The sequence below is a fragment of the Magallana gigas genome, chromosome 4, assembly GCF_963853765.1.
Source record: "Magallana gigas chromosome 4, xbMagGiga1.1, whole genome shotgun sequence".
NCBI classification, from domain to species: domain Eukaryota; kingdom Metazoa; phylum Mollusca; class Bivalvia; order Ostreida; family Ostreidae; genus Magallana; species Magallana gigas.
In genome coordinates this window covers 44993336-45017778 of record NC_088856.1, presented here as the reverse complement: position 1 = coordinate 45017778, position 24443 = coordinate 44993336, and the positions used below count along the sequence as shown (strand labels likewise).

The window sequence follows — 24443 nt, the reverse complement described above, 5'->3', positions numbered from 1 at the left end:
GCTTCATACTTCATAAAATGATCTGCAATCATTACATGATGGTTTTTGTTCATTTTGATATCACCATTAAAGATGCCCAAGATCATAGATTGCGTGATGTCATTTTCAACGTCTGCAAAAGTTTATTTGACGGACACATTCGATTGTAAACAATATGAGCCAAAGTTTAAAAGAACTGTCACCGGAGAGAAAAAAAAAACGGGTACAAAGTCAGCGAGAATTTGAAAATCTTGAAATTCCCTGAATCTACGTGCAGGTCATTTTTGAAAGTGTTTTTTTTTTTTTTTGTGTCGGACAAGTATAAAAAGAGCCTATCGTTATGGACATCGGAGAAAAATTTGAAACGTAGATAAGTAACGTTACTTCGCCTGGTTAAAAAACCCAAAAAGAAAACGGTTATAAAGGACAAAACACCCGATGTTATTACTAGAAATAACACAGAAAGTGTACATGTAAGTGAACGTACTGCTAAACGGATGTTACACAAAAACCAGATTTATAGAAGACTTGTGAAAAAAATCTAAGGTTGTTAAACATTAATAGAGAAAAGTTATTTGTCTACTGAAAAGAATATGGACTTTTGAACAAAACTATTATATTTAGTTATGATTCCTAGGCCAAAACAATCGTGCTTATATCTGGAGATACGCCCAAGAATCCTACCATCCGAAGTGCAGGTATGCTGTCTCAAAACCAAATGTTTCCGAGATGATATTGAAATAAAACTTGTAGAATGATACCTTATTACTTATATTTATATAATTCTCAGCAATTGCACGGTTAAATATTAAAATAGCCATTGATGAAATGTATTGTTCTATACATTACAAAGCGATTCATGGTGTTTTTTTTTCGGACAAAGACACGGGAAAATGTAAATATAAGCTGGCATGGCATAGGGACTTTATGCAGGGTACAAGGAAAATGAACGCCCAAAAGTATATAGGTATTCTTAATACCCATATACGACATTTCCATCCGAACAACTATGTTTTTCAAGATGACAACGTACCAGTGCATATGGCTCGTGTTGTAGAGGAATATAAACACGATAATAACAGAGGCAGTTTGGTATGGCCGGTCCAGAGTCCGGAAATTAATATTATAGAACCTGTTGGCATAGAATTAAATGAACGATCCAAAATCATTCCGGATAAATCAACCCCCGATCAGCTGTTCAGATGTGAAGTATTTTTAATACACTGCAGAATATTCGAAACCTGTAAAAATCCATCCCAGGAGGCATTATGAGATGTATTACGTCAAAAGGGCATCTAACCAAGTGATGAAGGTAGGCTATTTGGTGACTTAGTGCAAGCGCGACAACTCTCTAATTACGTCCGCCATTTTTTCGCGAATACTTTTTGAACGACACTGTATTTCACTCTTCGATGTGATTGTATGAAGAATGGATTTGAATAGAAGTATGTCATAGAAATCTGTAGACAAAACATACCTCAAATATACAAAGATATTGATAGGGAAAGGGTGTCAATGTTCATCCATCCAAATCAAGGCACATTTAATTTTACCTTTTTGCATTAAAATGCAGTTTTTGCTGTATTGACATTTCTTACCAGTTTAACTTACCACACAGAATATTAACAGCAAATGTTTTCATAAATTACGCACAATGATCAGATAGAAAATGGTGATTAAGAAAAGAACTGTATACCAGTATATTTCTTGTATTGTTTTTGCACTTTAAATTGGTTTACTTTTCAATAGTAACAATTTGATTTCAAATAAAATATTTCTGAATATCAAACCTTTTTAATAATACAGGCAGTTTCTTTAATTATATCCTCATATTGTAAATGTCATTCTAAAACATCAGGGTCAGTGGGTTTTTTTTTAAAAGAGTACTTCATTCTCGCAAGATTTGGCTTAAAGGTTTCTTACTTTTTTTTCTATATGTTTGCATTGTTTTACTGTGAAAGTCAATCAAATTCTTTTATACTTATTTCGAGAGGTAAAACATGGCTTACCAAATATTGTTCACACATCACATATTGAAAGTTTGCATGTATTAAATACATATTCAAATGTTTAGTGATAATAAATTTTCAAAAAATGCCTAATTCTATATAATTATTTAACTCTAAAAACCCTTCGGTATAAAAAAGAGTTTCCGGCAAAATTTATCTGTTTAATAATTGCTATGAATGTTGTGTTATAATAAAATAATAATCTTTCTGTACTAAACGAATAAAATATACTTTCAAAGAAAATGATCATGTTCGTGGTGAATTGAAAACGTTAAGAGTGAGATAACACATCATTTTTATCTGGAATGTTAAATAAATGATAGAAAGCAGAAATACAGTACAAATCAGGATAATGATACATACGATTACACGCTATTGATTCCAGTTCTAGTCCAATTTCATTAATCTCTGTCATATCATCTACATATCTATACTGACGATAGCAGGAACCATTCTGACTTTCATTTTCGCCAACATTAACAAAGTACACAAACGGTTCTTTCCCGTCAGACAATGCTGAAATGTTTTCGGAGGTGAATCCGCGATCCGTTAGTATTACCGCCATGCCTGCGTATTTGTCCAGTTCTTCATAGTCTGTAAGATTCATAAGTTTTTCTTGAAGAAGAACTTCGTCTACATTTGAATGGAAGTCCGGATTGCTACATGAGGTTTGGTTTCTTCCAGCCAGTATTTCGGTAGTCACATTGGTATTATTGAGTCGTGCATGGACAACTTCACAAAAACATGAAAAATAATTTCTTATAGTCGAGTTGATGGAATCCAAAACCAGCAGTAACTTTCCCTGTATCGTAATATTACACCCTGGAATTATAAACATCCAAAATTGTAGCACAACTGTTTATTATTCATTTAAAATAAAATTTAGGTAATGTACACATAGTTGAGGGAAACAGCAATGTTACTGACTTTATTTTTGTTTCAATGTTTCAGGTTGTCGGCAACAAAATTAGTCTATTCTTACTGAACATATGTCTGTTTATCGGATTCAAAGTGAAATCAAACAGGAAAGGAAGTTCTAAGTGGATGTTTGTTATTCTTTATTTCGAAAAATCTGCATTTTGAATCCTACATTGTTAATCGGTGAAATTTGAAATCGCTCTTGAAGGTTAAAAATTTTCTCTCTGCTGTTGAGATTAAGAACATTAACATTGTCGCATGATATGTGGCGACATTTTTGTTTGATACGTTTTATTGTACTGAGGGTCATTCATTTTTAAACAATAAAAAGATTTTTATCCCAAAATGAAAATTGTTGTTTATGAGTTTATAAAACACAAAAAACCAGACATTACAAAGCAACTCAATAATATTAAGGTACCTCACTACACCGAAACTTATACTTTTTAGACTTTAAATAATTTGAATTTTTGTTAAATAGTTTTTTATCAACCGCTTGTGTTGACTATCGCCATAGCTCAAATTGATCCAAAATTGCAATTGTTTTCGCAGTTTTGAATTATATCCACCTAATATCCATCATAATCAAGTAATTATAATTTTCTAATGATTTGAGAAACTATTTTAAGGTGTAGTTAGCAACTTTGAGTAGTATATAGTATAGCAAACCGTTCTACCCTAAAATGATGAGATGATGAGCAAGCTAAAAATAGACCCGATGAGTAGCCCTATGACCTTTAAAACTTTGCTAATAATTATATAACAATTAAAAGTCTGAAACCTTTTAAACTTTGCTAATAATTATATAACAATTAAAAATGTGTAAATACTAGTATACGAGTTAAATAAGAACACTCTCGTAAAATGTAGGGCTTAAAGTATACGAACAATTATTACATAATAGATGACATTAGGAATAAACACTGGAGAATAAACAGGCAGGAATTTTCTTGATGTTCGTTCACATGTAATTTCATGTCTTGAAGATCTTATGTATTAATACTAGTCTGCGAGTTAAATAAAAACACTCCCGCTTAATGAATGGGATTAAAGTATACCAACAATGATTATATAATAAATGAAACTAAGAATAAACACGGGAAAACTGTTAAATGATTAAACAGACAGGAATTGACTTGATGTTCGTTTACACCGACGCATGTAATTTCATGTAATTTATACCAGCGGTCCACTGAGAAAATTGGTTAACAAAGTATGTAAATATACCACGTAAGAGATTTATAAATGGTGTATATATATACATAGCTAGATCCAGTGTCACTTAACGGTGATGCGAAGATAATATAGACCAGCTCTTATTTAACGCTGAAGAAGAGGTTATACGGAAAGAAATAGCAAATCTTGTTGAAACCAAGGCGTTGAAAATATGGGCTAATAGATTAAATCTTCAGACTCACAGAGAAGTAATAGCTCGTACAACTGAACTGCGGGAAGACATACAGTAAGTTATTATAAAAGCTACAAGATTTAAAATATATATAATAAAAATATGATGGGGAAATAAATGAATAAAATGATGACTTTGTAATGTAGTATAATTAATTATTCAGAAATACGAATGGAGAGGAGGTAATAAACAACTCGACATATCGATGTAGTGAATGCTCAAAAACATTCAAGACAAAATTTGGACTCAATAGACACGGAAAGAGCATTCATCACAGAATAACCTATTCCTGTTCAAAATGTTTGAAGAATTTTGCCTATCAATCAAATAAAATCAGGCATGAAAAGGATTGTCAACGGGCACCTGCTACTCAAAAAGCGGAGAAACTGCCGGAGGTATGATATTTGGATTCTTAATTACAAGTAACCCCCCCCCCCCCTTTTGAATCTTCAGAGACTTTACAGTATGTATTTTATGTTTTGTTTAAGGAAGAAAGAAATAAAGGTATTAAGTGTAGGCATTGTGGGATAATCCTGAAGGGGAAAAAAGAAATCAATGCCCATGCCAAACATCATCACAAAACACCGGAAAAGGTAATATTATAATTAATGTTTTTTTTTTTGTTTTTTTTTTTGTTTTTTTCTAAATTTTGAATTTAACTCTTTCCGATATTTAATTATTTTGGTTTTGTTTTTTAAATTGTAGTCATCGGAGGTTAGAAGTCCTAGCCCCAGTTCCCCAGGCCCCTCGTTATACCGATGTAAATTATGTCAAAATCTCTTTCCGACGCGAAGGGAACTTTATGTTCATAGAAATATCGAACACGGACAAACGGGACATGGAAAGAGCGTTATTCCTCCGAATATTACCGATCAAAAACTTCAAAATGTATTTAAAGCCAATAGCAAATTTATTTTTGAAGACAACGCGGAGGATGATGTACAATCTACCATCAATATTCCGCTTCAAAATGATGTGTCTATTCAGGAGATCGTTAACCAAGCAGAACAGATTTTCAACAAACAACAAACAGCATTTAAAATACAGTTTTCTTTTGGCTTTATCCTTCGGCACATCGAAACCGGAGAATTTAGATATTTTATTCCTGCTCGAAATTTAACTCTGTTAGAACGGCCCTTTTTAATCAAGAACATGACCAGCATTCGTCGTTTAAAGAAAAAGTTGGAAGATATTTCCTTGCAGGATTTTTTACATGGTCAACGAGATAACACTAAATGGAGGCTGTTTTATTTAACGAATTTACGGATTTCCGTCTTTAAGACGTCTTATTTATTAGGAGCTGCTGAAACTCGGCTACCGGATTACATTTTAGCCAATCAAAATATAAGAGCTCTGACCAAAAACACAAAGGGGGATTATTACAGAGACAACTTATGCGCGTTTAGGTGTCTAAGCATGTATTCAAATGAGGGGAAAGAAATGGAAAAAACCACCAAAACCAACTTTAGGACATTCATGCAACACATCGGGAATGCAAGTATCCAGATTGAAGACTACCCGGGATTAGAAATGGAGGACATGCATCGACTTGAAGAGTGTTTTGAAATAAATGTCAACATATTCAAACTAAGAGAAGACGGCAGCGTGGAAGTCATACGCCGAAGTCCGTGCCATTTCAAGGCCTGCATGAATCTAAATCTGTACAAAAACCACCTTTCGTACATATCAAACATAAACGCATACAGCAGAAGCTATCAGTGTACCTCTTGCGAGCAACTGTTTCCTTCAGCGTGGCGCTGCATGCAACATGAACGAAGGTGCGAAAACAAAACAAAATTGAAATTCCCCGGAGGATTCCACGACCAGCGAAGAAACATCTTCGAGCAATTGGATGAATATGATATCCACGTCGACAACGATATTAGACACTATCCATATTTCATTGTGTTTGATTTTGAGGCCATTCTTCAAGCCATTGATGAAACACAATCAGGAAAATTAAAATGGAGCGCCGAACATCAACCAATATCTGTCAGCGTGTGTTCAAATGTAGAGGACTTCCGAGAACCAAAATGTTTTGTCAATGCAAATTGCGATGCGCTAGTGGAAAGCATGCTGGAATACATGGCAGAAATAGCAGAACGAGCAAATGCATTGTCTTGCGAGAGATGGGAGGGCGTTTTTATTGAGTTGGACTGTAAGATCGATGAATGGCAAACGGAAGAAGACGGTGTTTTGATGTCATCCGGTTTACAGAAAATGAAAAAGAAGTTTGAAATGTATTGCGAGCAGATCCCGGTGTTGGGTTTTAACTCCTCCAGATATGATTTGAACTTAATCAAAAAACACATCGCGAAACACATGTACATGCATCAAACTGGGGGCATAACCATCAAGAAAAACAACAGCTATACATGCATTGCAAATGACCAGTTCAAGTTTTTAGACATCTCTAATTACTTAGCAGCTGGGACGAGTTATTCCGGTTTTTTGAAAGCGTACGATGTGACGGAATCAAAAGGTTTTTTCTCGTATGAATACTTAACAAACGCCGACAAATTGTTAGAGACAAAACTCCCCTCACATTCGGCATTCTACAGTTCGCTTAAAGGAAAGAACATAACAGAAGAAGAATATCTTTACTGTTTGGATGTGTGGCGAAGAGAGAAAATGAAAACTATGGAAGACTTTTTAATCTGGTACAACAATTTGGATGTCGGCCCCTTCGTAGAAGCCGCGCAAAGGTTACAAAAGTTTTACTTTGATAGATGCATCGATGTCTTTAAAGTTGCCATGACAGTACCTGGAATCGCTCGAGAGATGTTATTCCAGGCCAGCAAAGAAAGCGGGGCGTCGTTTGCTTTATTTGGCGAAGAAGACAAAGACCTATTTCAAACAGTTAAGAAGAACATTATAGGAGGACCCTCGATTATCTTTAATCGATTTTCAAAAGTGGGATTAACCAACATTAGACATAATGTTAACAAACCCTGCGGGCGGATTGTGGGCTACGATGCAAATGCCTTATACCTATGGGCTTTAAATCAAGCCATGCCTACTGGTACTTACGTTCGTCGTCTAAAGGAGAATGCGTTTAGACCAGAAGCACGGGATCATTTCGTGTCTGCATACCACTGGATGGACTGGCTGTCACAGACAACAAAGCATAGAATTAAGCATAAATTAAATTACGGGCGAGAAAAACGAGTGGGTCCCTATCCAGTAGATGGGTTTTGTTCCAGTACCTCGACAATCTTCAAGTTTCATGGATGTTATCGCCATGGCCATGACTGTGAAATAACGAAACGCGTTAGGAATGAGAAATGGCGACAAAACCGAGCAGACAAGTATAAAAATACATTGCAAACGAATCAGTATATACAAGAGCGAGGCTACAGGTTAAATCAAATATGGGAATGCGAGTACAGAAACCTGAAGACAAGCAGCAAGTCACTGCAGAACTTGATAAATAAAAAATCGCCACCCTTTTTTCGACATTATAAAAGGAAGGTTTCCGAGTCAGAAATTCTGGAAGCCGTCTATGACGGTCGACTATTTGGAATGATAGAGGTTGATATCTGTGTTCCGGATGAATGGCCTTCACATTTTCAATCGCAGCTACAGCGCTAGCCTTACGACTACTTTGAAGAAATGGCGCCTTTATTTTGTACCTCAGATATACCATTTGAAGCAATAGGACCCCACATGCAACAACATGTGCGTGAAAACGGCTTGTCGGAAAAACCGAGGCGACTATTGGTGGGTGGAATGAAAGCCAGAAAATTGCTATTAGCTTCTCCCTTGTTACAATGGTATCTACAGCACGACCTCGAAGTAAAAAATATTTATCAAGTTATAGAATATACCCCGATGAAATGTTTTCAGTCATTCGTTACTAATGTAACAGAGGCCAGACGCCAGGGGGATGATGATCCAAAACTGAGTGTCATTGTAGACACTAACAAAACGATAGGAAATTCAGCATACGGCGGTCTAATTATGGACAAGCTTAAACACAGAAATGTACAGTATATTCAAGGAGTGGACGAAGCCCAGAAAGCCGTAAATAAACCAGACTTTGTTAATCTGACTTTGCTAGAAGATTCCGTGTATGAAGTTGAAAAGGCAAAATCTAACATTGTGTTAGATTTACCCATACAGTTAGGTTACTTTATTTTACAATATGCCAAACTTAGAATGCTAGAGTTCTACTACGATTTTATGGATCGATATTGTCAACGAACAGATTTCATGTATTGTGAGATGGATACGGACAGCGCTTATATGGCCATATCCGGGAAAAGCCTGGACTGTATTGTGAAACCTCACATGCAACAACAGTATTTGCGGGGTCTTTACGATTTTTGTAACCAGCTAGACATCGAAGCCGATGCCCAACATCACTGGTTTCCTCGGAAATGTTGTAGCAAACACGCAAAAAGGGACAAAAGAACACCGGGGCTTTTTAAGTTAGAATTTGAAGGGGACGAGTTTGTGGGTCTTTGTTCGAAAACTTATAATGTAAATAAGACTGAACAATTCCGCATGCAGGGGTATCTTAGGGCGAGACGCCTTGTTAGAAAGGCAAAAGGCCTAAAACCCATCAAGCGTTTACAAGCGGGATCTTCGCGGTTGACGAGAGAGACCAAATTCAGCTGCAAAGGAATTTCAAAGCGCGCAGTCCTAACGCCATTGAACACGTTTAGAACTGTTTTAAAAACAACAAAGTACGTTAGCGCCGTGAACAAAGGATTCCGCGCAAAGGACAATGGAATATTTTCATACGAGCAGGAACGAGCCGGCTTCACTTACTTTTACTGCAAACGTCGAGTGGAGGACAATGGTGTAGACACTAAGGTGCTTGACATTACGCTGAGTCCCGAATAATAATAAAATACAAGCCATGTTTTGTTTTGTTTTTTAAATTGTTTATTGAAATAAATATCTACATTTTTATAAATAAATATCTACAAACTCAGGCATTATTGTTTATATGAAAGTCTAGAGAGTACATTGTTTATGATAGGAATTATCTTGATAAGTCTTTGCCACTGTTCGGTAGTTAGGTGTAAACCTTTAATCGTAGCTTTCTTGTTGATGAAAAATCTCAGATCAATTCTGAAAGTTTCTTGGTATAGACAAATGGACACGTAAACATTCCCAGAAATCGAAAAAGACTGTATAAAGTCACAAAGAGTATTGTTCATATTCACGGTGGTGATATTCGTTTCTTTCTCTGTCTTATGCGAGGGTAACGAAGATATGGTTGTCATCGCGATCACTATAGCCATGCATGTAATTGACAGTAGACTGAGAATTCCTTTTAATTTGAAAGAGTTGAACTTTTTCTTGAGCGAACAGCTGGAATCGACGAACCTTTCAGTCTCCATGTTTGGTAACAAATGAAGTAAGGAGAGGATAAGTACCCGGGTTTTATAATTGAAATATCCTTTCTGTAAAGTCGTGAACAAACTTATCATTTTGAAGCAGTGAATCTGGGTCGAAATTAGTTAAAACATCACGCATGCTTAGTCCTCTTGCTCGAAAATAACAGTAATAGAGACAATATTGGCCGCAGTCACTCGAATCTCGACTTTGAATTCTTTGTTTATTGTAAACAACTGGTTTACCCCTAGCTATAAGGTAGTATCTAAAGTAAGCATGATAAGACTCGGGGGGTTGACCTAAAGAATCAAAGAATTCTGAATTTTCATCGTTGAAATAAAAAACACACCAGTGACTGCCAGGCTGCCCCGTTTCATCGGTGTTCAAAATATAAAATCCTCGCGGACTACTAATGCGTAAAAGGCCGTCAGCCGGAAATACTCCTCCGGCTTTAATAAATGGGTCCTGAAGCATCGCTTTCTGTAAGTGTCTATCTTCCAATATTTCGCTTCAACGTTGCGCGCGGCATTAATCTTTAATACTGATGGAAAATACGCGTAACATATACATGTTACTGCCTCTTGCAAAGCGGTATCGAATTTGAATTGTCATCTAGTGTGTCCCTTCCTTAGAAGGGGTAGATTATTTTCACTATCATATGTACTATTGACATCAAACATGTATAAACAGTATCCCCTCGCGTAATCTTCGCGACTGAGAGAAAATGGATGCGCAGTAGTATTTGTACCTTTTCCGGAAAACAGAGACAGATAGGCTGATATGTAAGTACCTTTGCTGTAATTGGGCTCTATCGGGTTTGTCGGTACCGATTTTCCATCCACGTAGAAAGCGGCGAAATTACACTTAAAATGTTGAAAATTATAAGGGTTGAGGGTGTAGTCCCCGCTGTAGGCTCTGGAAGAAACCAGACCGACTACTAAGCTTTCCGGAATATCTCCCTGAAACACGTCGTCAATGTTCATGTGGAACTGACCGGCGGCGATAGTAAAACATTTCAGGTCGGAGCGTCGAAGCGGGTAAATGGCAGGCTGCTTGAGGAGAACCTCGCTGTGCCCGAGAATGACCCCGGGGTTAATTTTTACGTAACAGCATTTCAAGACGCAGTCTTCTATTTGTAGCTTATATCGGACAGCGCTTTCGGACGACATGAGGCAAAAGGTTTCTCGAGCGGGCCAAAGTTTAATTCCCACTTGAACCCCGTTGATGACAAACCGCTCTTGTTGACAAATGTCTGTAAATATAGGTCCCTCTAGGTCTAAACTTTTACTACCTGCAGTAAAAGTGCTCCTTATGTAAAGACCTAAATTGCTACCGGTGATCGGATCGGCGTCATCAAAACTTCCGGCGTTGTCTTGATTGTAGAGCTGAGTCTGGCATTCGGGATCATTCGGAAGAGTGCCGTGTTTTAAAAGCATGTCAATGTAGGCTTTGTACGCGTAATTGTTAGAAACGCTCGAAGTTATGATTTGTTGTTGTAGGGAAATATCTACTTGGTTCCACATAGAGTGTAAGGGGAGGTTAATAAGAGCAACTTTTTCTTTCTCGTTTAAAATGGAACCATCTTCATGCAATAGTCTCAAACGCACGTAGAGTCTTGTTCTTTGTAAATCGATATAATTCGTACCTGACCCCGATATATTAAACTCTACTGCGCCCCCGTATACTGGACTTGACGTAGGTCTAATATCAATCCATTCCGTTTGTTCTACCCCCGCCTCGGTGGGGAAATTATGGAAAAGCGCTAATCGCCGACTAAATGCCGGTTTGGAGCCCTCGGCGCAGTACATGTTTTCGGTTTGAGAGACAGCGAAAGAATGAAATAATAACCAAATGCTAGCTATAATTTATTGAGAAAAAAAAATTATTGGGTGTAAACAAATGAATTTCTCTTCTTTTTCTTAGCGGCTCGTCTCGGCTCCGGAGGCGCCTCAAAATGTACGATGGGTTCTCCGTCATTCTTTCGTTTCTTCAGCTCAGATCTGGCCATTTCAACCGCTTGCTGGGTAGGGGTGATTAGTTCAATCTGCGTCACTGGTCTACTTCCGTTCCCGAACTGACCGATAACGTAAGTCTTTTGATTCGGAATATATTTCATATCCGCGCTCTCTACAAAATGTTTTTTCCATTCGTTTACATCCGGAATGAACGGTTTCCTAGACATTTTCTAAAGTGAAGTGTACAGTACAGCTTTGTAAGCGGTAATGATTCTACGGTACGAGTGTCGTACATTAAATAAATCCGAAATCTTTGAATCTGATCACGTGCAAGGCGAATGTAATACGGATTAACTAGGGGTTGGTTCGGGTGTAACAATCTCCTTAAAATCGGTACTCTTTCACTACCGAGACAACTGTTTACGCACAAGTCCGAACAAATGTTTATGACGGGTATTTGTATGGGAGTTAAAGTCTCGAATTTAACATCTACTAAACCGCACTCCCAATCGCCGGAAAATTCTAACAGGTATGGCAGCTCTACGATGAAACTATGGGAATTATTCTCGGGGTGAAAATTAAGGCTATCTTTAGAGGTACAAAATACGTATTGCTCGCTCATGTTGTTGGCGCGCCCTTGAGCTGCGACTGGGGAATCCAACTGTTGAATTTTCGCCCCCAGCCAAGCCATTTAACGAGAACCTCTGTCTCGTTATTTCTTTTTCTTTTGCGCACTACCTTTTCAACGGTATATTGGGTATCCGCGTTCACGATCGCTTTCTGCAATTCGCTTTGGTAAAAATTACCTACTATTTCCTCATTGCTAAAGTCTTTTAAAGTGTAGAAATGAAACCCGTCTCTAATGAAGCGAGAGGTAACGAAAAATATTTCTCTAGTCCACCTCTCGTCGTACTCTCTCCGAAATAGATCGCGCAAGTGTGAAATTCTTACGGCATCTCCGATAAGGTATTTAAATGCCGCGGCTGTTGACGGATTTTTCGCATTACGCCGTTGTAAATGCCAAAACCGGTACCGGTCGTCATTGGTCACGGATTTGGGTGTTTTACCAATTCCTCGATGGTACGTACTATTATAACTTTGGGTAATATTAACCAGTTCGTCTTTCCACCGATGAGTCTTATTACGGGTCAATAAACGGGCTATTTTCTTTTTGATCGTTTTTATCGCTTAACTTTTTTCCGTTTCAATAATTCCTTCACATTGGAATTGAGATATTCCGTACCTTTATCTGTCCGAATATTGTGGGGGGTCTGACCAGCCGTCTTAAAAATCTCGCTCAATGCTTTCGCCATTTCTGTTCCTTTTCTGGTTTTTAGCGGGAAGGTCCATACGAATCTCGAAAATATATCAATGGCCAGTACAAAGTAAGCGTAACCGTCGTTTTCGGATTTGTAAGACTCTAAAACCGCTGTATCAATATCCCACTGATAATGTTTGTAGGTTGCTATGACACTCCTTCTAGCGAATTTACCCCGACTTTGTTTATGTACACTGTAAGCTTCTTGAGATTGTAACCACTTTTTAATTTCGGCTCTCGGAATCTTATACTTCCCTTCTTCTTTCACCCATCTATACAATTTCTCCTCGCTAGAATAGGCAGCCGGGTGAGAGGAATCAAAATAGATCTGTTGTAAATACTTCGTCTTATTCATTGTTTATATCAAAATTTCAATTGAATCCACTTGTCGGTTTTTCGTTTTGCGGGAATACCGGGCGGCGGCGGCGGCGGCGGCGGCGGCGGCTCTGCGCGTGCGGACTTTCCCGCACCGGACTGCGCTTCAGTATGCTTTCTTTTTAACAGTCGTTCGTACTGCTCAATCGGAATTAACACCATTTTCCGAGTGTAGTTCATTGTTTTGTTGAAAAATAACGGGGCTTGCCAGACATAAAAGTTCCGTGAAGTAACGGTAATGCGATCTCAATGCGCGGAGTTTGGTTTTAAACGAGCGTTCTGGATTGTTAAAATTTAATAGTAACTTTCTTCTTTTACGAATTAGCTTGATCAAACTCTCGTTCAAAGTTAGGGAACCTAAAAGCAGGTTGTGAACTATTTCTGTTAAAGCCCGGATTTGGACTGGGCTCGCTGTATATTAGTAAACCAAACTTTTGCTCTTTGGGCGTCTGTTCGTCTAACATTAATTTCAGGTAAATGAAAACTTTAGATATGTTTATACTCATTATACACGTGTGGCCTCTTACAAGTCATTGTCCAAAATGAGACTAATATAAGTATTACTTCGGAATATATACGATGCAGGTTTCATCCGGGAATATCCCGGTTCTAATCCGGTATTGTTCCTCGGCATGGGGGGTAAGATCTAAAACGAGATATCCATAGGGACTGGATAAACAGTCGTTATACGCCTCTATCAAAGCGTTGGATTTCCCGCCAAATACCTGTCTGCCCAAACAGCGGATCTGGTTCACGTCCCGCGGATTTTTCAGTAAAATCATATAATGCGTATTTAAATTAATATTTCTAGAGTGCTTCCCTTGACAGTACATGTTTTGATTTAAGTAAACGATCGTCAGTCGACGATGATGAGCCCCTTGAGTAAATAACCTCTCCATCTCTCCATTTTTAACTACCTCGTGCATCAAGTCATCGATAATGATTATGTTATGATCTCCATTTTGACAGAGGGCGTTAATATCCAACTCGGACGGTAACCCGTGCAAAAATGTTGGGTTCGGTAACTCTTTTTCCATTTCGTCAAATGCATTCTGATAAATACCATAGCAGTATAAAATATTATCAGGACTTGGTCCCTCAAACATTTCCCGAGTATATTTCATTAGTTTTCGTACCCACGTAGTTTTACCAGAGCCCGTACAGCCAGATATAGACATCGTTGTATGACTCTCAAAAGGAAACATGTTTAGTGACTTACAGTGAAACACCAAATGAAAAATCATACGTTTGAACACATGCTTTTATTTGTAAGATAGACATATTCAACAAATTCAATTCAAACAGACACAAATCAAAAACAGTTAATCGTCACTGTATGCATCAAAATCGTTTGGATTACACTCGGGACACCGGAGCATTCCGACTTGGTTCTGGTGGTCTTCCGATAGCTGACAGGGTGTCACTGTCTCAATGTCAATTGGGAGTTGGAAGTGGATTTCATCCAACCTCCCAATCATATGCTGCCACTGTCCAAATTTTAAGGATAGGCCTTCATGCGTGGGGATGGTCCCGTCCCTAAACTTCCGGAGGTTCACGCACCAGTACGGTGTTTTAATTGAAACAAATATGTTTCCTCCCAAGTGAAGTCGGTAGTCGACGTCCTCTTTATTTTTCATACTCTCTACTTCCTTTTCTATGTCTTCAATGTTGTTGATTAGGTTCTTCCAACGGCTCAGTGTTAGGCGCTGGCCTTTCCTGGACGGCTGATCGTCGTTTTCAACAATCCGGAGATCTATAAAATACTCCGCCTCGTCTTTTATAATGCTCAAAACTCTCCCTTCTCCCAATTCGCAGCTGAACAGAGTTACGGCCATGGCTGTGTTGAATACAGAATGTCAGTATTTTTGATGAAATTGTCGACTTTATATATATCTATATGTTACCTCATTATTTACATAAAAATTTCGCAACCTTTTATTTTATTAAGAGATAAAGTCGTGTTCAAACTCATTTCCATCGCCCCTCATTTCAGCATGTGATTTAGACATTTTGTTAACTCTGATATAATATTTCGTTTGCTCTTATTGTTCCTCATTGATCTTGTTTGATTACCTCGTGAAACTTTTTACGTAAGAATAATTCTAACATGATTCGGTCATAAACATGTTTTAACATATCAACAACAACATTTTGGTCTGAAATTCAGACATTTTGTTAACTTATTGTTCCTCGCTGACACGTTTGAATACTTCATGATACTTGATACTTAAGACTTATTTTTTTTTCTTATCAACTAGTTCCAACATATCGACGACTGCTCTTATGCATCGTACTCATGGTGCCTCAAGGATCTTGGTTATATAATGAACTTTTAGTAACACCTGATTCAACTTTGTACCAGTAGGAAAAGAAAGACGATAATAATCAGTTATAACAATTTAATTCAAAGTATATCAATGTAGTTCAAACAACAACAACAACATACTTTTATTTACATCACACACAGTCCGTTTTATTTACAAGTCAATACGTTAAGCGATTCGGGGGTCTCCTGGTACGGTTGGATCTACGGGGGACTGGTGGCGGGGGAATCTCCACTTGCCGTGGCTGAATTGCTGCTTCCTCCTGTGGGATTAGCTCTTCCTCCCGGAAAATCCATTCCAGAATGCAAATCAAAATAGTCACCACTATAAAAAAATATATACAATTTATTCGACTTTAAAGTCACTCATATCGAAGTACACGAGGGATTCGGCATCGGTATGGGGTGGGTGCGCCCCCTACATTTCCTCCATAGCGCAAGGGCAATACATATCACGGCCGTCAAAATAAAAATGACGGAAATCACTCCGTATAGGACAATCAGCTTAACATCTAAAAGTTAAAATAATACATTCTGAATATTGTGTCATTTACATTCAACGTATCTCTCTCGTTTTTAAATAGAAAAAAAAAATCATAATTTTTCAGTCATCGTTGTCAAAGTCTCCGAGACGCGTACTTAAAAAAAAAAAAAAAAAAAAAAAAAATTTATTTACCTGTGCCGTTTGTTAAGATGTCTCTCGTCAGGCTGGTCAGAGTGCTGGTCAGAGTGCTGGTCAGAGTGCTCGTTTTTTCCTCGGTAGTTACATCCTAAAATAAATAAAGTAAATATGAATGTTAACAAACACTTTCTTTTTATTTTTAACTGACTATCTACGTGAACATGTAGGCATAATTATAACTTACATGTGAGCATTCTTTAGAGCCAAGAATGACTATCGTCCTTGGGTTTCTCTGTATGTCGTTGCTGGATAGCCTGGTCTTGACTATCTGTAATTGTTCCAAATTTTCAAATTCTGTCAGATCTAGACGTGGGGCATTCACTTCTGCAATTTTCATAATTCTACTGCCTTCAAACTCTCTCCTAACAAATCTAAAACACGTAACAACATCTTCTTCTCTCCTACAGGGCTGAGCTAAACTACAACTAAACACTAAAACTAAAACAAAAACCACTTGCATCTTTCTCTGTCTGAATCTAGAATAGAAGTGACCAGGGCTGCACGTGCGTGGTCAGAATCCGGGTACTTCTAGACAGCTAGACAGTCTGTCGCCGCAGACGGCATCACTTCAAAGAGAAGGGGACTCTCGGCGAAACGGCCTGTGGGTAACTTCAAAAGGGGGGATGCGCGACATCCCAGACGGCCGTGTATAGTGCCCGTGCGATTACGCAATCCTGTAAGATTCGAAGTTGAGTAACACCCTGTGTATACCCGTTGGCCGAGCACCCTGTGTATACCCGTTCGCCGAGGTTTTTGTCTTTGACGATTAAAAAAAAAAAAAAAAAAAAAAAAAAAAAAAAAATCTAGTCTAATAAACTATGCCCTATTATTTATAATTATCTATTTATAACAGCTAGTTTTGAAAATAGTATTTAGAATTTTTTGTAAACATTATAATGTCTTTCGTGCTGGTGCTGTAACAAAATATTCCGTGTAATAAGTGATTTGTCTTGACCGATAACATAACCGGAAAATTTTAGCCATTGACAGTTCTCGTTAATGCGAGTATAAATATCGCAAGACAGGAGATGAGACAGGGCAAAAATTTCAAATTCTGTTGTCCATGTACCAGTTATGTCCATTTTCGTGTTCTTTATATACTCGTTAACTGAGCTGTAACCCTCTCTTAAAATGACTCTAAACTTTTCAGAATTTTTCTGAGCATGTTTGATGGTTTTCATTCTGAGAATCTGGTGATTTTCTTCCGAATCGCTAATTGCATGGGACACTGCTCTGAATAAGCAATTCCCATCTTCCAGTGTACTGTGAATTTGATCAAAGTCCGTTTCCTCACAGAGCGGAATATCTAATAATTCACACAGGCGCTCTTTTTCTTTCCTTGACAAAAACACAGGTTGATGGGGATTGTGGTGTGCGGATGTAACACACAAATCATCATCGGACTCCCAACTCTCCGCATAGAGATCAAGGCTCAAACTCTCGTCTGAGCTATCTTCTTCGCCATTATACCTAACAAAAAGTTGATATATATCCATTATTCTCTTTTACACCTATTTAGTTTCATTTTTCAAACCGAAATTAATAATAACGAAATAACTTACTCTGTCCGAAATTCTTCTAATTTCTTGTTGACTGCATGGTGCTGAGTATAGTTATTCAGCTCTGCCCATTGAATCAGTTCATTTAGAGTTAAACACTTCTGCACTTCACTTTCTACCATAATATCTTCGACATGGTATAATAGGTTATCGATATTCATGTTGAATAAAATTAAATCCAAAGAGGTGCTCCTGTTTCAACTTATATCCGAGACGTATTTACATCACACTAGCTTTGTATTGATTTACACAACAGATTTTAAGGTTTACATAATACGACCGTTATATAATTATTAGCAAAGTTTAAAAGGTTTCAGACTTTTAATTGTTATATAATTATTAGCAAAGTTTTAAAGGTCATAGGGCTACTCATCGGGTCTATTTTTAGCTTGCTCATCATCTCATCATTTTAAGGTAGAACGGTTTGCTATACTATATACTACTACTTTGTTATTTTTTTACACAAACTGGATGCGTCAATATCATTTGATTCTCTTTTCTTGCAAAATTATCAAGTCAATGCCGATTTATTTTTAGTCGATCATACCAATGTTTTAAAAGTAGCATTTGTTAGTGTTATGAGACCTCATCCTTTATTACGTTATTTGATTATTTGTTTATAGAGGCTACTTATGGAATGTACGAGCGAACAAGATTACAGTTTGTTGATAAAATACTTCATCAAATCAATTGTTTAAATATCAATGAACTTTCCTTTCTGGAACTTATTTAAACATCGACTGCCAAAATCAAGTTAACCTTACGTGTTAAATATACAAATCAGGATTAAACATATCCTACCACACCATCCAAAAGAGATACATATATATGTATAGTATACCAACAGTTATTTACCTGTGGTGTTGAAATTATAGTCCTCACATGTAGCCTCCGCAGTTTCAATTATCGATGTTGTTGATTCTTTTTGATTGGGAACTGTAAAAATGTTAGGCAATAAAGAATTTGGTAACCTTTTATCTAAATTTTTAAGATGAAAATAAAGTTATAAACATATTTTACCTTGAGCCGGTTTCGCTTTACTCTTGCTTCCACCCATGACAAATATATAAGTTTACCGACTATAACATTCAATGTATCGTGTTATGTTGTGTGATCAACGTAAACATTTCCCTGTTTTCTGCGTACACACTGCTGACCACAAAGTCATCGTAAGCGGGAAATAAGGAAGTACTTTATAAATAAATGTTTGTTATCTTATACATCTAAAATGCAAAATCTATAAATAGAATCCAACATTGCCGAGAGTGAATCCGACGAATTAACTCATTGTAAACTAGAGACACTCTGAAGTTAAGGATGTCGTTTAACAAATGCAAACACATTGATAATTCAAACTACTAAAGACGTTAATACATGTTTATTTTTAATCGGTAAGCCTATTCGTTAAGCGTTTTATGTTAAGTAATTAAAGCTTTAACGAAGCCTAAGGCGTGTCCAGCAGAGATATGATAATACGATACGCGTTCTGTTCTGTTAAATTGTATAAACATTCATTAAAAATAAAATTTATTTAGACGCTTTAAGAATTAGTTTAACAAAAATTAGAATTCAATCAAATATCATGAAAATATCAAATGTGTGAAATCAAATTTTTTTTGCAATAAGGTAACAAATTTACCTGTATCTTTCAGAATTAATACGTACGTAAGGGAATCAAATTAATTAAACATCAAGTCGTATGTAAATGATTTCGTGTAGTTAATGCATTATCTTCATTTCTTTTACTCTTATTTTATTTAACTTTTGTTAGAAGTTACTATTTGTTGTGGACACAAAACAATTTAATTATTTTATGGATTCCATCATACCGTTTACTCGTTAAAACAAGCTTTCTGAGAGTATTGCAGAAGCAATACACGTCCTCTACCGGTTTGTGGAAATTTGTGAGAACAATGCACTGTCATGCAGCATATTATATCTTACCGTCTCAACAGACCAACCCGTTAACGAACTCGATAGTAATAATACAAAATAAACCTGTCGATCAATTTACAACACAATGCTTGACACTGTTTTACAGAATGTGACAATCACTGTTCATATCGAACGCACCCAATTTTGTTTTACCCATAATTCTTTGCAACGTGCTTGGCCGACCCTAACAATAGGCGCTAAGATATACCCGGCCGAGCTGTCCAGCAATAAAGACGTGCTTAGTACTAGTGTGTGAAGGGGGTATCGTGTTAGAAGCCTGTGTGGCATGTTTTAGTTTCACAAGTTCAGCATTTGACGCGGACACGGATAGCTGACCGTGGTAAGTATTTATTTAGTTTGGCTAGTTTATTTGTAAATTTTTGCCTTTTTATTAGTTTTACGCAGTCGTCCTATAAAGTCACCTTGACCATTGTTCACTGTAGAGTTACCTGTGTGTTCACTGATGTGTGACTTTAGCGAGAGTGTTTAAATGGAATTCGTCTTTTTCTATAGTACAGTTTTTGCTATTGCTGTATAAAGAAACGGTGATTTAAAGGGCTATTTTCTATGCGTTATTTTATTTTACAATTTATTGTCACTTTTTCCACTTAACTACTTGGGCGGAAGTGCGTCACCGGAAGTCTCAGACGCCATGTTGTTTACTGTAAACAAATAACTTAGTTACCATATACTTACAATATTTTGAGATGTTGCTTTTAATATAATACTATTTATAAATTATCATAGTTTGATACTATCAGTGAGGTACTTATATAATGTATTATACAATATTGTTTTTATTATGGTGTTATGGTGTCACTTGTACACTTATTGTAGTGTCATATTGTTGATGTTGAGAAGATGATGATGTTATGGTCATGTCGATGATGATGATGAAATAGATGATTATGGTGATGACGATGATGTCTATTATGATTATGGTGTTGTAGGCGATGATGTTGACGATAGTGTCGATGATTATGATGACGATGGTGATGATGATGATTGTTGTGACGAAACTACTATAGTTGTGGTTGTCCGTAGTTGGTCCAGGACTACAGCCCCGGAGATTAGGACACTCTTCTAATATATTTTTGGTCATTTGTATAAACATCATATTTTTTCTTGTTGAGTGAAAGGTGTGTGAGTGTTTGGGTGGTTTAGTGTTTATATTTCTATCTTTTCTTTCTTTCTCTTATTTTTTTGTTAATAAATTTTGTAAAATTTAAGATGTCTTGTTGTTGTTTGGAGTAGCCTCCGCTCATCCCGTTACAATTGGTGGCAGCGGTGGGATGAGTTGACTTCTCCAGATACTACAAGATATCTTTATAAGTGAACAGTTGCCAAGGTTTATTTTATTTTTCATTTTTTGATCTTTTTTGTAGTACATGTAGTACATGTAAGACAAGTGTAGGTTGTTGTCTCCTTTCCCCTTGGTGAGTACATTACGTTAGGCAGATTGTTTTGATAAAAGTTGAAAAGTTAGTCCCTTTATGAGATAATTTTGAGGTAAGTTGGTCTGTCAGTCAATACACCATGTCTACTGTCAAGGAGATGCTGGAGCTACTGGAAGTGGGGACCAAGATGGGGATGAAGGATGAAGACCTTCAACAATTCGTGAAGGAGGAACAGGCCAGAATGCGGGACGAACGTGAGAAACATAGAGTCGAGAGACATGAGGAGAGAGACCACGACTTCAAACTACAGATGGAGAAAGAGCGCGCCGCAAGAGAACATGATGAGCGAGATCACGTCTGATTGATAGAAGAAAAGAGACATCAACAAAAACTAGAAGAACTGGAACTTGATCACAAACTGCAACTCGAGAGATCTCACATGAAACCGAGTGCTGTGACTAAAGAGGAGAAAGAAACTTCTCAAGTGATAAAAGGACCAACACTTCCTCCGTTTGAGGACTTGAAAGACAACATTGACGCGTACATTCAAAGATTTGAGAAATACGCAACAACACAGAAATGGAATAAAGACACTTGGGGGACTCATCTTAGCGCATTACTCAAAGGAAAGACACTGGATGTGTTCGCAAGACCCTCACCCGAAACAGCACTTGATTTCAACGAGTTGAAGAACGCCCTGTTGAAACGATTTGACATGACGGAGGACGGTTTCCGCAAGAAGTTCCGATTTTCAAAACCAGACGGAAGTGAAACTTTTATGCAATTTTCTACCAGACTGGACAGTTACCTTGAGCGGTGGATTCAGCTGTCTAAGACTAACAAGACATTCGATGATCTGAAGGACTTGTTCTTACGTGAACAGTTTTTATTGTGTTGCTCGAAAGAACTTGCCTTATTCCTAAAGGAGAGGATTCCTATGTCGATCCAAGACATGGCGCGATACGCGGACCAGTTTGCTGAGGCCAGAACAGTGACATCCTCTTCACTTACGCAAAAACCGCTCTTTGACAGACGACAGCAGTCCGATAGACAACCGCCGTACAAAGATTCCGTGCAACAAAACCAATCTGGAAATGCAGTGAAGTGTTATGAGTGCGGACGACAAGGACATAAAGCCTTTAACTGCAACTTCCGCAAAAGTCCGAATAACAGGCCGTTTAATTCGAGCGAGAAACAAGAAGCAACACCGAAACATACTTACCCTAGTGATTTTCAACGTGGGTCGTACAATAATGGGAACCATGGATATCCAGGACGCGGTAGAGGTCACCAAGGAGCCGCGAGTGTCGTCGAGAAACATGGAAACTTACCGTGTGTTTGTGATTCGGTTGCTTTCTGTGAAACGGAAATGCCAGCTGTGAAGGGATGTGTTGGCAATAAACTAGTGACTGTGCTAAGAGACACAGGTTGTAGTGGAGCCGTTATTCGTAGAGAACTGGTAAACGATGACCAACTAACAGGGACATCTCAACGATGCAAGTTAGCAGACGGTCGTATTATTGATTCAGATGTAGCTAGAATTGATGTCGATACTCCTTATGTGGCGACATTTTTGTTTAATACGTTTTATTGTACTGAGGGTCATTCATTTTTAAACAATAAAAAGATTTTTATCCCAAAATGAAAATTGTTGTTTATGAGTTTATAAAACACAAAAAACCAGACATTACAAAGCAACTAAATAATATTAAGGTACCTCACTACACCGAAACTTATACTTTTTAGACTTTAAATAATTTGAATTTTTGTTAAATAGTTTTTTATCAACCGCTTGTGTTGACTATCGCCATAGCTCAAATTGATCCAAAATTGCAATTGTTTTCGCAGTTTTAAATTATATCCACCTAATATCCATCATAATCAAGTAATTATAATTTTCTAATGATTTGAGAAACTATTTTAAGGTGTAGTTAGCAACTTTGTTATTTTTTTACCCAAACTGGATGCGTCAATATCATTTGATTCTCTTTTCTTGCAAAATTATCAAGTCAATGCCGATTTATTTTTAGTCGATCATACCAATGTTTTAAAAGTAGCATTTTTTAGTGCTATGGGACCTCATCCTTTATTACGTTATTTGATTATTTGTTTATAGAGGCTACTTATGGAATGTACGAGCGAACAAGATTACAGTTTGTTGATAAAATACTTCATCAAATCAATTGTTTAAATATCAATGAACTTTCCTTTCTGGAACTTATTTATACATCGACTGCCAAAATCAAGTTAACCTTACGTGTTAAATATACAAATCAGGATTAAACATATCCTACCACACCATCCAAAAGAGATACATATATATGTATAGTATACCAACAGTTATTTACCTGTGGTGTTGAAATTATAGTCCTCACATGTAGCCTCCGCAGTTTCAATTATCGGTGTTGTTGATTCTTTTTGATTGGGAACTGTAAAAATGTTAGGCAATAAAGAATTTGGTAACCTTTTATCTAAATTTTTAAGATGAAAATAAAGTTATAAACATATTTTACCTTGAGCCGGTTTCGCTTTACTCTTGCTTCCACCCATGACAAATATATAAGTTTACCGACTATAACATTCAATGTATCGTGTTATGTTGTGTGATCAACAATACAAGCACACGTAAACATTTTCCTGTTTTCTGCGTACACACTGCTGACCACAAAGTCATCGTAAGCGGGAAATAAGGAAGTACTTTAGAAATAAATGTTTGTTATCTTATACATCTAAAATGCAAAATCTATAAATAGAATCCAACATTGCCGAGAGTGAATCCGACGAATTAACTCATTGTAAACTAGAGACACTCTGAAGTTAAGGATGTCGTTTAACAAATGCAAACACATTGATAATTCAAACTACTAAAGACGTTAATACATGTTTATTTTTAATCGGTAAGCCTATTCGTTAAGCGTTTTATGTTAAGTAATTAAAGCTATAACGAAGCCTAAGGCGTGTCCAGCAGAGATATGATAATACGATACGCGTTCTGTTCTGTTAAATTGTATAAACATTCATTAAAAATAAAATTTATTTAGACGCTTTAAGAATTAGTTTAACAAAAATTAGAATTCAATCAAATATCATGAAAATATCAAATGTGTGAAATCAAATTTTTTTTGCAATAAGGTAACAAATTTACCTGTATCTTTCAGAATTAATACGTACGTAAGGGAATCAAATTAATTAAACTTCAAGTCGTATGTAAATGATTTCGTGTAGTTAATGCATTATCT

At 37.0% G+C, this 24443-nt stretch overlaps 1 protein-coding gene and 1 pseudogene across 7 annotated transcripts in view; one reads left to right on the top strand and one right to left on the bottom strand.

Moving 5' to 3' along the window:
• The window catches only part of LOC105323478 (uncharacterized), a 28343-nt gene extending 4158 nt beyond the window's left edge, over positions 1–24185 (bottom strand). Inside the window, exons 1-6 of one of the 7 annotated variants that reach the window (XM_066082559.1) lie at positions 23718–24185; positions 23553–23633; positions 18728–18808; positions 16498–16637; positions 16308–16401; positions 15747–15956 (exon numbers count right to left, since the gene is read on the bottom strand). In XM_066082559.1, coding sequence (XP_065938631.1) covers positions 15793–15956; positions 16308–16401; positions 16498–16637; positions 18728–18808; positions 23553–23633; positions 23718–23754 — 597 coding nt within the window. In that variant the 5' untranslated portion in view covers positions 23755–24185 and the 3' untranslated portion in view covers positions 15747–15792. Of the gene's footprint in view, positions 1–2351; positions 2811–15745; positions 16144–16307; positions 16402–16497; positions 16638–18727; positions 18809–18892; positions 19008–23552; positions 23634–23717 lie in introns of those variants that run through there. The other 6 variants (XM_066082560.1, XM_066082561.1, XM_034449939.2 and 3 more) reach the window with 6 other exon arrangements.
• LOC136274849 (uncharacterized) lies at positions 4806–9205 on the top strand (annotated as a pseudogene).
• Positions 24186–24443: the final 258 nt, after the last annotated feature.